The sequence below is a fragment of the Amphiura filiformis genome, chromosome 6, assembly GCF_039555335.1.
Source record: "Amphiura filiformis chromosome 6, Afil_fr2py, whole genome shotgun sequence".
NCBI lineage: Eukaryota > Metazoa > Echinodermata > Ophiuroidea > Amphilepidida > Amphiuridae > Amphiura > Amphiura filiformis.
The window spans coordinates 46,533,938-46,549,164 of NC_092633.1; the positions used below are offsets into that span (position 1 = coordinate 46,533,938).

The window sequence follows — 15,227 nt, forward strand, 5'->3', positions numbered from 1 at the left end:
AGTAAAATAGCTGGATGATGTATTATGGGGCTGGTTGTGAGGTCATTGACCATTGTTCATTGTCCATTGACCTGTTTCACAGGTCAATGAACTTTTACCGCCAGATGATCAGTAGGGCTGATGACGCGTTCAGGATTGGACGTGAAAATTTCCCACTCAAAAATAGTAAGTCCAGTTGACTAGATTATAGTTCAAATATAATTATTGTTCACTACCTGGATGAATGATAATCTTCACAGAGGTTACGTAGTATTTTTCACTTCATTTATTGACAAACTCTATCTTTTGTAATACTTTTATATACAGTTCTTCCACCATTTAAACAAGCATTTGTTACAATTGGTATGGTTTCTTTGTAGTGTTAATTTAGTCACTCTTTGTTGGTATGAATTCTTTCATGCCTAGTTTTGTTACCTGCAGATGAGAAACTCTTGTTGCAATGCTGACATCGGAATGGTTTCTCTTTGGTATGGATCCTTTCATGTATAGTCTTGTCACTTGCCTGTGAGAAACCCTTGTTGCAATACTGGCATCGAAATGGTTTCTCTTTGGTATGGACTCTTTCATGTTTAGTCTTGCTACTTTTATATGAGAAACTCTTGTTACAATATTTACATTCATGCCTAGTCTTAGGATCTGCTCGTGTTAAACTCTTGTTGCAATACTGGCATCCATATGGTTTCTCTTTGAAATGGATCCTTTCACGTAGAGTTTTGTTACCCATATCTGAGACGCCCTTGTTGCAATACTTACATCGATATGGTTTCTCTTTGCAATAAACTTTTTCATGTCTAGTCTTGTTACCTATATTTGAGAAACACTTGTTGCAATGCTGGCATCGATATGGTTTTTCTTTGGTATGAACCCTTTCATGTCTAGTCTTGTGAAACATATCTGGGAAACTCTTGTTACAATACTGGCATCGATATGGTTTCTCTTTGGTATGAATCATTTCATGTCTAGTCTTGTTACCTATTTGTGAGAAACTCTTGTGGCAATACCGGCATTGGTACGGTTTCTCTTTGGTATGAACACGTTTATGATTAATCGCGTCACCTAACCATGCAAAAGTCTTGTTACAATACTGGCATCGATATGGTTTCTCTTTGGTATGAAGTCTTTCATGGTTAGTTTTGTTACCCTTTTCTGAGAAACTCTTGTTGCAATACTGACATCGATATGGTTTCTCTTTGGTATGAAGTCTCTCATGTTTAGTCTTGTTACTCATATTTGAGAAATTCTTGTTGCAATACTGGCACCGATATGGCTTCTCGTTGGTATGAACCATTTCATGTCTAGTCTTATGACCTATCTGTGAGAAACTCTTGTTGCAATACTGACATCGGTATGGTTTCTCTTTGGTATGAACCCTTTTATGGTTAGTCATGGCACTTGGCCATGAGAAAGTCTTGTAACAATACTGGCATCGATATGGTTTCTCTTTGGTATGAAGTCTTTCATGGTTAGTTTTGTTACCCTTTTCTGAGAAACTCTTGTTGCAATACTGACATCGATATGGTTTCTCTTTGGTATGAAGTCTCTCATGTTTAGTCTTGTTACTCATATTTGAGAAATTCTTGTTGCAATACTGGCACCGATATGGCTTCTCGTTGGTATGAACCATTTCATGTCTAGTCTTATGACCTATCTGTGAGAAACTCTTGTTGCAATACTGACATCGGTATGGTTTCTCTTTGGTATGAACCCTTTTATGGTTAGTCATGGCACTTGGCCATGAGAAAGTCTTGTTACAATACTGGCATCGATATGGTTTCTCTTTGGTATGAACTGTTTCATGTCTTGTCTTGGTACTCTTATCTGAGAAACTTTTGTTACAATACTGGCATCGATATGGATTTTCTCTGGTATGCACCCTTTCGTGTCTAATCTTGTTACTTACAGTTGAGAAACCCTTCTTGCAATACTGGCATTGGAATGGTTTCTCTTCGGTATGGACCCTTTCATGTTTAGTATTGTCACCTGCCTGTGAGAAGCTCTTTTTGCAATAGTGGCATCGATATGGTTTTTCATTGGTATGAACCCTTTCATGTTTATTCTTGTTATCCATATCTGAGAAACTCTTGTTGCAATACTGACATCGGTATGGTTTCTCTTTGGTATGGACCCTTTCGTGTCTAATCTTGTTACTTATAGTTGAAAACCCCTTCTTGCAATACTGACATTGGAATGGTTTCTCTTTGGTATGGACCCTTTCATGACTTGTCTTGTGACCTGCCTGTGAGAAGCTCTTGTTGCAATACTGGCATCGAAACGGTGTTTCGTTGGCAGCCATGTTTTCATGTGCAGTTTTTTAACATTCTTGTGTAAGTTTGCCTGTGAGAATTTTTTCTTGCAATTCTGGAATATAACAGAAAGAGATAAAAGGATAACCTTTTATACATAGTCACCCTGTTCTACGCAAACATTGTGCCTCAAACTTATAAACACCATATTTCGATCATGCTTTGTAAATTTATCATTGAATCTTGGTGGTAGAGTGGAGCATAGTAATGCAAATTATTGGCATCACGTGTACATATCCTTAACATCAGTTTTGAAAGCAGATTTTGAAAGCTGTCAGCTAGAACTTCTTCTGGTGTATTCATACCACATGTCATTATTGATCAGTTAACAACAGGTGGATCGGTCTACGTGAACATAACATATGTCCTCTAGTAACTTTCTAGGGTCGGGTCCTGGGTGCAGTGAAATCAGTATATAATTTTTGCAGCAAGCTATGTTCATGTTCACTACAAGTTAAACTATGTTCTAGACTCTGGTTATCATGGTTATATGTTGACCTGAGACTTTTCTTGTTTTAACGCACTGAACCGTAAACACCTTAAAATGACAGTGCGCCTTCGAAGCTGAAAGTTACAATTAGGTAGGGTGAATATTTATTAAAACCGGTGCCGCACTGCGTCATCATCCCTATATCCCCGTGATAGTACGGCGAATCCTCTCGTTTTTCAAAAGCTACGCATGGCGATTTTGTTCGAGATAGGCCGAGCGACTCAGGCTAAGCATACCATTTACATGATATGAGATACCATAGCCCTGCCATAGAGCCTGCCGCTAGTTTCTATTCTACGATTTGCGCATGATCAGTACCACATACGGTCGGTGTTACTATTATAGAAAATTCGATTTGTTTTCAGGTAAAACGCAGGTTTTGTTTCCAGTACACTAACTCGAAAACCAATACACTAATTAGCGGGGCCTTGCTGTTTGCTGTGGATATCTTTAACTGCATTATATAAGTAAAGATTTTGAAATCCAAAGTAAAAATTGTGATATATTTAACTATTTGAGAAATGAATTATACAAAGGAACCCGTGTAAAATCCAGCTGCTGTATCTATAATACAATGTACATTATCCACTTTCTTTATCTGCGTGAATAATAGAACATCGATTTCAATCGAATTGAATACATGTCTCCATTTTGAGTTTGTACTACACCTCTGAGCGACAAAGCGATCGATTTCTAGCCAATCAGATACGGTAGGCCTCCTTTTCTTGCGTTCGGTGAAATACCAATCGCCCGTCGCTCACCAACGGAGTATTAAGTTTATATTTATAACACTGGCTGTTGACACTGTGTGCCGTGCGCAGGAATTTTACAACAAAATTAACATTTTTGGCGTCTTTTCAGATGCCACACAAACAAATAGTTCATCGTCGTATTTCCATGCATCGGCCGGGTCTATTAGTAGTATTTAACCAAATAGGTGCCGGAGATATAAATAAATCATTTGCATGTCGGACATTAGTACAACACGTCATACTAAGAGAATTTTTTTCAAAATTTGACTTTTATCTTTTCTATTTCTAGGTATGAATGAGTACCGCAAAAATTCGCATCAACTCCTGATGTTATATTAAATAATGCGCGACGTTCATGTAAGCTCCGATTGCCGGCTACCGTATCACATGAACAACTACAATTGGTAACCGTCCAAGGTTCTTGATCAGCCGAGTCAAAGTACTAGTGGGTATATTTACTGATTGTGTAAAGATTACGAATAATTAATGTGCTAGGGCTACGTAAGAAGTGTAAGTGCTGAGGCTTGTGGATCAACGTCTAGGCGTTGTGCCGGTGCGTTTCGCACTATAAACCACTGCTCTTTTTTCTGACAATCAAACCTTAAGATGTGTGAAGATCATGTTTCATAATTTTGCATTGATAAGTACTTGGAATGCTAATAATTATTTTTGTGTGGAATAATTATTAAAAAATACCAAAAAAATACCACCAATGACATACTAGGAAATACTGTGAAATACTCGGGAATTTTCATGTTGAAAGCTGATTTGAAAAATGTGTCTAAATAGGTTTACATTTAATTCTAACCTTGTAACAAAGAGCTCAATGGAAATCACATCCACCGAGTTTCATGACAATCCAAAAATCTATATTCAGACGACCTCAAGAATTATTGCTGCTCAAGGGTGATCATATCCACCAAGTTCCATGACAATCCAACAATCTATTATCAGTAACTGTAAGGACAAATGATTTGCGAGGAAAAAAATAGCCAATTGCGCGGAAAAAATAACAAATTGTACGGAAATTATGTTCACTATTTTCACCCCCGGAAATTGTATTCACTATTTTCACCCCTACTATACATCCCACAGAATTACATCCCCAATACGCGAAAGTAAGCAGGACTGGTGCGAGACAGATTAGCAATTGGTTACTATGTTTATTATATATACTATGGTTACATTATATACTGTGACGCTTCAAACAAGGCTGACATTGCATTTTGCGCGGAAAAATATGAATTTCGCGGAGCAAATAAAATTGCGCGGAGAAAGGAAAATTTCGTGGCGCGTCGCTCGATTTCGTGCTGTGAAAATCGTCTGACCCTGTTTATACGGTATAAATGTGGGCAAATTTACTATGGAAGATACTTGAACCAAGATAAAATACACATAGGCCTATATTAAATGTAAATTCCTTACTTTCGTACGTATGGCGTTTAAAACATGGTATTCATATGTACCTCACACGCAAGTTCTGCCCGACTACATGTATAACGCGTTTCACAATGTTGAAAATCTTCCTATGCCATTGATCACCATAGATCATATCATACCTACAAATCCGTCTAATTGGAAAGTCCAAAATAATGGTACCCAACTTCTTGCAGATTATTTTAATTTCAATAGAAGAATTATAGGTAACTCTCACTCAATGCTTTGGAAATACAATAATGTACTGATATCGAATTTTGATTTTCACAATCAAACCTTATCGATGGCTTACCTTTAATACGAATAACGTCTGTTTACAATATCACGACTGATAGTCAATCCAAAGAGCCTCCAAAGAGAAGTAGTAGGGCTATAGGTCTACGCGTGAACACCGTAAACAATTCAATACAATAATATAATACATTTTTGGACGAATTTTGAAGTAGTACAGGGATCAAGAAGTTACACGATTAAAGCTATGATTTATACCATGTATATATCTTCGACCACATGTCTAGTTTCATTTTACATTCAATTGCTGTAATTTGGAACGATAATAAATATTTGACCAAATAGAATATAGAAACTAGTATTTTTATAAGTAAAATAGCTGGATGATGTATTATGGGGCTGGTTGTGAGGTCATTGACCATTGTTCATTGTCCATTGACCTGTTTCACAGGTCAATGAACTTTTACCGCCAGATGATCAGTAGGGCTGATGACGCGTTCAGGATTGGACGTGAAAATTTTCCACTCAAAAATAGTAAGTCCAGTTGACTAGATTATAGTTCAAATATAATTATTGTTTACTACCTGGATGAATGATAATCTTCACAGACGTTACGTAGTATTTTTCACTTCATTTATTGACAAACTCTATCTTTTGTAATACTTTTATATACAGTTCTTCCACCATTTAAACAAGCATTTGTTACAATTGGTATGGTTTCTTTGTAGTGTTAATTTAGTCACTCTTTGTTGGTATGAATTCTTTCATGCCTAGTTTTGTTACCTGCAGATGAGAAACTCTTGTTGCAATGCTGACATCGGAATGGTTTCTCTTTGGTATGGATCCTTTCATGTATAGTCTTGTCACTTGCCTGTGAGAAACCCTTGTTGCAATACTGGCATCGAAATGGTTTCTCTTTGGTATGGACTCTTTCATGTTTAGTCTTGCTACTTTTATATGAGAAACTCTTGTTACAATATTTACATTCATGCCTAGTCTTAGGATCTGCTCGTGTTAAACTCTTGTTGCAATACTGGCATCCATATGGTTTCTCTTTGAAATGGATCCTTTCACGTAGAGTTTTGTTACCCATATCTGAGACGCCCTTGTTGCAATACTTACATCGATATGGTTTCTCTTTGCAATAAACTTTTTCATGTCTAGTCTTGTTACCTATATTTGAGAAACACTTGTTGCAATGCTGGCATCGATATGGTTTTTCTTTGGTATGAACCCTTTCATGTCTAGTCTTGTGACACATATCTGGGAAACTCTTGTTACAATACTGGCATCGATATGGTTTCTCTTTGGTATGAATCATTTCATGTCTAGTCTTGTTACCTATTTGTGAGAAACTCTTGTGGCAATACCGGCATTGGTACGGTTTCTCTTTGGTATGAACACGTTTATGATTAATCGCGTCACCTAACCATGCGAAAGTCTTGTTACAATACTGGCATCGATATGGTTTCTCTTTGGTATGAAGTCTTTCATGGTTAGTTTTGTTACCCTTTTCTGAGAAACTCTTGTTGCAATACTGACATCGATATGGTTTCTTTGGTATGAAGTCTCTCATGTTTAGTCTTGTTACTCATATTTGAGAAATTCTTGTTGCAATACTGGCACCGATATGGCTTCTCGTTGGTATGAACCATTTCATGTCTAGTCTTATGACCTATCTGTGAGAAACTCTTGTTGCAATACTGACATCGGTATGGTTTCTCTTTGGTATGAACCCTTTTATGGTTAGTCATGGCACTTGGCCATGAGAAAGTCTTGTAACAATACTGGCATCGATATGGTTTCTCTTTGGTATGAACTGTTTCATGTCTTGTCTTGGTACTCTTATCTGAGAAACTTTTGTTACAATACTGACATCGATATGGATTTTCTCTGGTATGCACCCTTTCGTGTCTAATCTTGTTACTTACAGTTGAGAAACCCTTCTTGCAATACTGGCATTGGAATGGTTTCTCTTCGGTATGGACCCTTTCATGTTTAGTATTGTCACCTGCCTGTGAGAAGCTCTTTTTGCAATAGTGGCATCGATATGGTTTTTCATTGGTATGAACCCTTTCATGTTTATTCTTGTTATCCATATCTGAGAAACTCTTGTTGCAATACTGACATCGGTATGGTTTCTCTTTGGTATGGACCCTTTCGTGTCTAATCTTGTTACTTATAGTTGAAAACCCCTTCTTGCAATACTGACATTGGAATGGTTTCTCTTTGGTATGGACCCTTTCATGACTTGTCTTGTGACCTGCCTGTGAGAAGCTCTTGTTGCAATACTGGCATCGAAACGGTGTTTCGTTGGCAGCCATGTTTTCATGTGCAGTTTTTTAACATTCTTGTGTAAGTTTGCCTGTGAGAATTTTTTCTTGCAATTCTGGAATATAACAGAAAGAGATAAAAGGATAACCTTTTATACATATAGTCACCCTCTTCTACGCAAACATTGTGCCTCAAACTTATAAACACCATATTTCGATCATGCTTTGTAAATTCATCATTGAATCTTGGTGGTAGAGTGGAGCATAGTAATGCAAATTATTGGCATCACGTGTACATATCCTTAACATCAGTTTTGAAAGCAGATTTTGAAAGCTGTCAGCTAGAACTTCTTCTGGTGTATTCATACCACATGTCATTATTGATCAGTTAACAACAGGTGGATCGGTCTACGTGAACATAACATATGTCCTCTAGTAACTTTCTAGGGTCTGGTCCTGGGTGCAGTGAAATCAGTATATAATTTTTGCAGCAAGCTATGTTCATGTTCACTACAAGTTAAACTATGTTCTAGACTCTGGTTATCATGGTTATATGTTGACCTCAGACTTTTCTTGTTTTAACGCACTGAACCGTAAACACCTTAAAATGACAGTGCGCCTTCGAAGCTGAAAGTTACAATTAGGTAGGGTGAATATTTATTAAAAACCGGTGCCGCACTGCGTCATCATCCCTATATCCCCGTGATAGTACGGCGAATCCTCTCGTTTTTCAAAAGTTACGCATGGCGATTTTGTTCGAGATAGGCCGAGCGACTCAGGCTAAGCATACCATTTACATGATATGAGATACCATAGCCCTGCCATAGAGCCTGCCGCTAGTTTCTATTCTACGATTTGCGCATGATCAGTACCACATACGGTCGGTGTTACTATTATAGAAAATTCGATTTGTTTTCAGGTAAAACGCAGGTTTTGTTTCCAGTACACTAACTCGAAAACCAATACACTAATTAGCGGGGCCTTGCTGTTTGCTGTGGATATCTTTAACTGCATTATATAAGTAAAGATTTTGAAATCCAAAGTAAAAATTGTGATATATTTAACTATTTGAGAAATGAATTATACAAAGGAACCCGTGTAAAATCCAGCTGCTGTATCTAATGTACATTATCCACTTTCTTTATCTGCGTGAATAATAGAACATCGATTTCAATCGAATTGAATACATGTCTCCATTTTGAGTTTGTACTACACCTCTGAGCGACAAAGCGATCGATTTCTAGCCAATCAGATACAGTAGGCCTCCTTTTCTTGCGTTCGGTGAAATACCAATCGCCCGTCGCTCACCAACGGAGTATTAAGTTTATATTACAATATTACAACAAAATTAACATTTTTGGCGTCTTTTCAGATGCCACACAAACAAATAGTTCATCGTCGTATTTCCATGCATCGGCCGGGTCTATTAGTAGTATTTAACCAAATAGGTGCCAGAGATATAAATAAATTATTTGCATGTCGGACATTAGTACAACACGTCATACTAAGAGAATTTTTTCAAAATTTGACTTTTATCTTTTCTATTTCTAGGTATGAATGAGTACCGCAAAAATTCGCATCAACTCCTGATGTTATAATAATGCGCGACGTTCATGTAAGCTCCGATTGCCGGCTACCGTATCACATGAACAACTACAATTGGTAACCGTCCAAGGTTCTTGATCAGCCGAGTCAAAGTACTAGTGGGTATATTTACTGATTGTGTAAAGATTACGAATAATACAGTAAAAAATGAGCTCGACCCACTCGGTCATGCAGCCTAGTAGCTCCTAGTGAGGTGGAACCGCAAGCCCTGCTACAGTTGTGTTTGGGGTCATTCCGATTATAGCAAGCCGTAGTGGACAAAAATTATAGCTACACGTTTGTCCGTACAACCAAACCCGGTGCTGTGTGTAAAACCACATACTTAAAAATAATGTAGTTTTGCATGATTATGAAAAATTACATACTTTTGCTAAATATGTAGTTGGATACGACGTGTTGTTCGAATTGTGAATAAGGGCGCATATCACAATATTAATGATTGGTAACTTAATTTTTTCAAAAAACCAAAAATATACCGGATAGGAGTATAACAAATGAATTAGCCAAATTGCTGTGGATATCTTTAACTGCATTATATAAGTAAAGATTTTGAAATCCAAAGTAAAAATTGTGATATATTTAACTATTTGAGAAATGAATTATACAAAGGAACCCGTGTAAAATCCAGCTGCTGTATCTATAATACAATGTACATTATCCACTTTCTTTATCTGCGTGAATAATAGAACATCGATTTCAATCGAATTGAATACATGTCTCCATTTTGAGTTTGTACTACACCTCTGAGCGACAAAGCGATCGATTTCTAGCCAATCAGATACAGTAGGCCTCCTTTTCTTGCGTTCGGTGAAATACCAATCGCCCGTCGCTCACCAACGGAGTATTAAGTTTATATTTATAGCACTGGCTATTGACACTGTGTGCCGTGCGCAGGAATTTTGGTAATATTACAACAAAATTAACATTTTTGGCGTCTTTTCAGATGCCACACAAACAAATAGTTCATCGTCGTATTTCCATGCATCGGCCGGGTCTATTAGTAGTATTTAACCAAATAGGTGCCAGAGATATAAATAAATTATTTGCATGTCGGACATTAGTACAACACGTCATACTAAGAGAATTTTTTTCAAAATTTGACTTTTATCTTTTCTATTTCTAGGTATGAATGAGTACCGCAAAAATTCGCATCAACTCCTGATGTTATAATAATGCGCGACGTTCATGTAAGCTCCGATTGCCGGCTACCGTATCACATGAACAACTACAATTGGTAACCGTCCAAGGTTCTTGATCAGCCGAGTCAAAGTACTAGTGGGTATATTTACTGATTGTGTAAAGATTACGAATAATTAATGTGCTAGGGCTACGTAAGAAGTGTAAGTGCTGAGGCTTGTGGATCAACGTCTAGGCGTTGTGCCGGTGCGTTTCGCACTATAAACCACTGCTCTTTTTTCTGACAATCAAACCTTAAGATGTGTGAAGATCATGTTTCATAATTTTGCATTGATAAGTACTTGGAATGCTAATAATTATTTTTGTGTGGAATAATTATTAAAAAATACCAAAAATACCACCAATGACATACTAGGAAATACTGTGAAATACTCGGGAATTTTCATGTTGAAAGCTGATTTGAAAAATGTGTCTAAATAGGTTTACATTCAATTCTAACCTTGTAACAAAGAGCTCAATGGAAATCACATCCACCGAGTTTCATGACAATCCAACAATCTATATTCAGACGCTGCTCAAGGGTGATCATATCCACCAAGTTCCATGACAATCCAACAATCTATTATGAAATTGTATTCACTATTTTCACCCCTACTATACATCCCACAGAATTACATCCCCAATACGCGAAAGTAAGCAGGACTGGTGCGAGACAGATTAGCAATTGGTTACTACGTTTATTATACTATGGTTACATTATATACTGTGACGCTTCAAACAAGGCTGACATTGCATTTTGCGCGGAAAAATATGAATTTCGCGGAGCAAATAAAATTGCGCGGAGAAAGGAAAATTTCGTGGCGCGTCGCTCGATTTCGTGCTGTGAAAATCGTCTGACCCTGTTTATACGGTATAAATGTGGGCAAATTTACTATGGAAGATACTTGAACCAAGATAAAATACACCTAGGCCTATATTAAATGTAAATTCCTTACTTTCGTACGTATGGCGTTTAAAACATGGTATTCATATGTACCTCACACGCAAGTTCTGCCCGACTACATGTATAACGCGTTTCACAATGTTGAAAATCTTCCTATGCCATTGATCACCATAGATCATATCATACCTACAAATCCGTCTAATTGGAAAGTCCAAAATAATGGTACCCAACTTCTTGCAGATTATTTTAATTTCAATAGAAGAATTATAGGTAACTCTCACTCAATGCTTTGGAAATACAATAATGTACTGATATCGAATTTTGATTTTCACAATCAAACCTTATCGATGGCTTACCTTTAATACGAATAACAAATCACGTCTGTTTACAATATCACGACTGATAGTCAATCCAAAGAGAAGTAGTAGGGCTATAGGTCTACGCGTGAACACCGTAAACAATTCAATACAATAATATAATACATTTTTGGACGAATTTTGAAGTAGTACAGGGATCACAAGAAGTTACACGATTAAAGCTATGATGTATACCATGTATACAGTAAAAAATGAGCTCGACCCACTCGGTCATGCAGCCTAGTAGCTCCTAGTGAGGTGGAACCGCAAGCCCTGCTACAGTTGTGTTTGGGGTCATTCCGATTATAGCAAGCCGTAGTGGACAAAATTATAGCTACACTTTTGTCCGTACAACCAAACCCGGTGTTGTGTGTAAAACCACATACTTAAAAATAATGTAGTTTTGCATGATTATGAAAAATTACATACTTTTGCTAAATATGTAGTTGGATACGACGTGTTGTTCGAATTGTGAATAAGGGCGCATATCACAATATTAATGATTGGTAACTTAATTTTTTCAAAAGACCAAAAATATACCGGATAGGAGTATAACAAATGAATTAGCCAAATCTAACAGGCCTATCCCGGGACCCGGGGTGTTCTTATTGGAAATTAAGGGATTCGGGGTTCAATTTCAACCATTTTGGTTTATTGATAGCCGTCAATTTTTATATTTGTATATAAGCTCGTTCTTTGATTTATTTTAACACATTTCTGTTGCATATATCACGGGCGTAAGATATACCAACTTCTTTCCAAAGAGAGGTTGCGATTTCCAAACGTACGTAATAGTACGTCCGTATATCTATTCAAAATCAGGCAGTGTTGTGCGTAAAACCATCCTCTTTCTAAAGAGAGGTTGCGATTTCTTACCGTATGGCACGTATCGTACGTATATGTATGGGCGTTACGATACGAAAGTTTGGAAATCGCAACCTCTCTAGCAGCTTACGCTCTGTTAGTTCTGACCTTGGGTGGAAAGGCTGTATTATTGAGCAACACTGTGCTGCGTGTAGCTTTGTGTGAATGGCTGTTTGTCTCCGGGGTTTGACTACTTTCTTGAAACCACTGGTGATTTTTTGTACAGATTCTTTTTCCTGATGCAATTTGGCCATAGACAAAATATTTGAGACTATTTTCATCAAAATCGGAAGATATATTCTGTTTTGACCATGTGTAGCCCAAATGTTGACCCTCGAACTTTTTGCTCATAACTCCGGTACGATAAGATCAGTCAAGTACAGGGTGTCCCCCCAAAAAAAAACCCACACCCAACAACAAAAAAACACAAAAACACAGAACCCTCCTTGCGCCCTATTTTTCTCCTATTCATGAAAATTTAATCAAATATATTTTGATATGTAAAGAAACCTTTGTTCTTTAGCTTCAACAAACCGAAATAAATATTTCAATCGGCTCACAAGTTTTGAAGATATGCTCTTTTAAAGAAATGTGCCCGTTTTTCACTCTGTCCACGGAGGAGGTTTGGTTACTTCAAAGATTGAAAAGGAGTACACGTACCATGCATTGCATACATGAATACCTACCATTCCTCAATGATAACTTTATAAAATAACGAACTTTATTTAGGGAGTGGGCTTTACCGATGGGGCTATGGGCTATTGATTGTATTAGGTGTCATTAACTTGTCGGCAAAATGGATGTGGGATGGGACTTCTCTTGCTATACTTACAATTAAACGTATTTTTTCTTGGTTGCCTTTTTGTTTTATTAATGTTTCTTACTTTCTTACTTTGTTGTTTCTGGCTTTCTTTTTATTTACAACATGCCATTTTCTCTTTTTGGGATAAAAGGTAGCCTGAAAAGGACTGTTTGGTATGTCCTTGGTTCTTCTGAAGTGAGTTTTGCCCTCTACTTAGTTGCCGCCTTGACGAATGCATGTTTCAGCCTTGGTCCTCATTGCATCAATTGCATTACGTACCATCCTTGTGCGCCGCACACCGTCATCGTCCCTATATCTTCGTGTCAAAAATTGCCGTGATAGTACGATGAATCCTCACGTTTTTCAACAGCTACGCATGGTGATTTTGTTCGAGATAGGCCGTGCGACTCAGGCTAAGCATACAATTTGAGATTTTGAGAGCCTACCACACTTTTTCTATTCTATGTTTGACGATTTTCGCATGATCAGTATATGGCTGGCCGTAACCGCCACAACGTGGAGCTGCTACGCGTAGCTTACTTTTCGCTTCGCGGAGCTAAATAGACCAATCATGTTAGATCTTTTCATTACGCGGAGCCAGTGGATGCATCCTCGTTCCAGAGAGAGAAAACTCTTGCCAAAATTAATGTTTACTATGGGGATTTTAAATGAATCGATTGTAAATAAACCACGACCAGTTGTACAGGATCAACACCATTGTTTGATTAGTGTATAGTCAATGTTACCTTACATGCATGTGTCATGTGTGTGGCGTGTTTTTTTGTTTGTTTGTTTGTCTACTGTGTCAGGCCAGGATCACTGACACCCACGGTATATACTGATACTGTCATACTATCACGGTGATCATATTGTTGAATGTTGATGACTTTAAAATAATCATGATGCAGTCATGTCTACAGTAGAACTCACCACGACCTTTGAAGGACTTAAACCCTATTAAAAGCTATTAAACCAAGATAACACTCAATGAAAACAGCTCAACTATGTTACATCAGATCTTCTCTGGTTAAATACACACTGCACTTGTGTCTGTTTTACCTCTGCAATGAGCAATGAGCTGGTATTATAGTTTCAGTTGGGTGAGCGATTATAAAGCGAACGCAAGGTAACAATTATACTGTGGGCTTTTGTTTACGAAATGAGACAATAGTCTGCTTATTGTTAACCAGCGTTCTTGAAAATGAGAAGCTTAATGACTTAACACGGTTTAGAAATAATTTCTTCATATTTTTGGTGTTATCTGTCGTTTACATATCCTTCCTAAAACACAAAAGTACCAATATTTCCAAACACCTAAATTAGCTAAAAATTTAGGACATGTTACAAAACTATATTTTCTAGAATTTCAGAGAATACTTTAAATATTGGCCGGTTATTTTTTACACAGTGACGTCAACTAGGCAATGGCCTATACTTCTAACATACACTATTTGTAGAGGTCACGCGTCAATGGTGATCGCACTGAGTATTGTGTATAGGAAAACGGACAGTAACTACAGTATGTATGGTCTACTACTAGTATATAAAGTAAATCCGAACTGGTTTGCAGTTTGCTGAAGGTCGAATTCCGCAGGCCACACCGCGCAAGTTATACAAATTAGCTCCCGGCGATACACTGCAGATCGCAGAACTGTGTGCATGGTTTACCACCACTCTGCCTAGCTATATAGTTATGTACAATACTGTATGAGTCCCGGTATGAGTTTCTTATGAGTGCATGTCCATCTTAATAATAAGTCGGTTCGTACTTTTCATAAACTACTTTTTGAATCATAACTTTCGTGACCGAGGATATCTTGCAACTACGTGACGCTCGTCTGGCAAATTCTTAATGAATAAATTCGCTTCACGTAATGAGTAAGTCGTACTTGATTGGTCAGTTTTACCTCCGAGTAATGAAAAACTCTAACATGATCATGATTGGTCAATTTGGCTCCACGGAGCAAAAAGTCAGCTACGCGTAGCAGCTCCACGTTGTGGCGGTTGCGGCCTACTATATCAGTATCCCATATG

At 37.5% G+C, this 15,227-nt stretch overlaps 2 protein-coding genes across 3 annotated transcripts; both read right to left on the bottom strand.

Moving 5' to 3' along the window:
• Positions 1-270: 270 nt before the first annotated feature.
• LOC140155498 (uncharacterized) lies at positions 271-5,330 on the bottom strand. 2 transcript variants are annotated; one of them, XM_072178361.1, is made up of 2 exons: positions 5,275-5,330; positions 271-2,358 (listed from the first exon to the last, which is right to left on the bottom strand). In XM_072178361.1, the coding sequence occupies exon 2, from the start codon at positions 2,291-2,293 to the stop codon at positions 371-373; it is 1,923 nt and encodes a 640-aa protein (XP_072034462.1). In that variant the 5' UTR covers positions 2,294-2,358; positions 5,275-5,330; the 3' UTR covers positions 271-370. The 2 variants fall into 2 exon arrangements, with proteins under 2 accessions (XP_072034462.1, XP_072034461.1); XM_072178360.1 differs by lacking the exon at positions 5,275-5,330 and adding an exon at positions 4,354-4,484.
• A 522-nt stretch (positions 5,331-5,852) lies between these two features.
• Positions 5,853-11,766, bottom strand: LOC140155499 (uncharacterized). Its single transcript, XM_072178362.1, has 2 exons — positions 11,528-11,766; positions 5,853-7,602 (listed from the first exon to the last, which is right to left on the bottom strand). Exon 2 carries the CDS (start codon positions 6,787-6,789, stop codon positions 5,953-5,955), a length of 837 nt encoding a protein of 278 aa, XP_072034463.1. The 5' UTR covers positions 6,790-7,602; positions 11,528-11,766; the 3' UTR covers positions 5,853-5,952.
• Between the last annotated feature and the right edge of the window lie 3,461 nt (positions 11,767-15,227).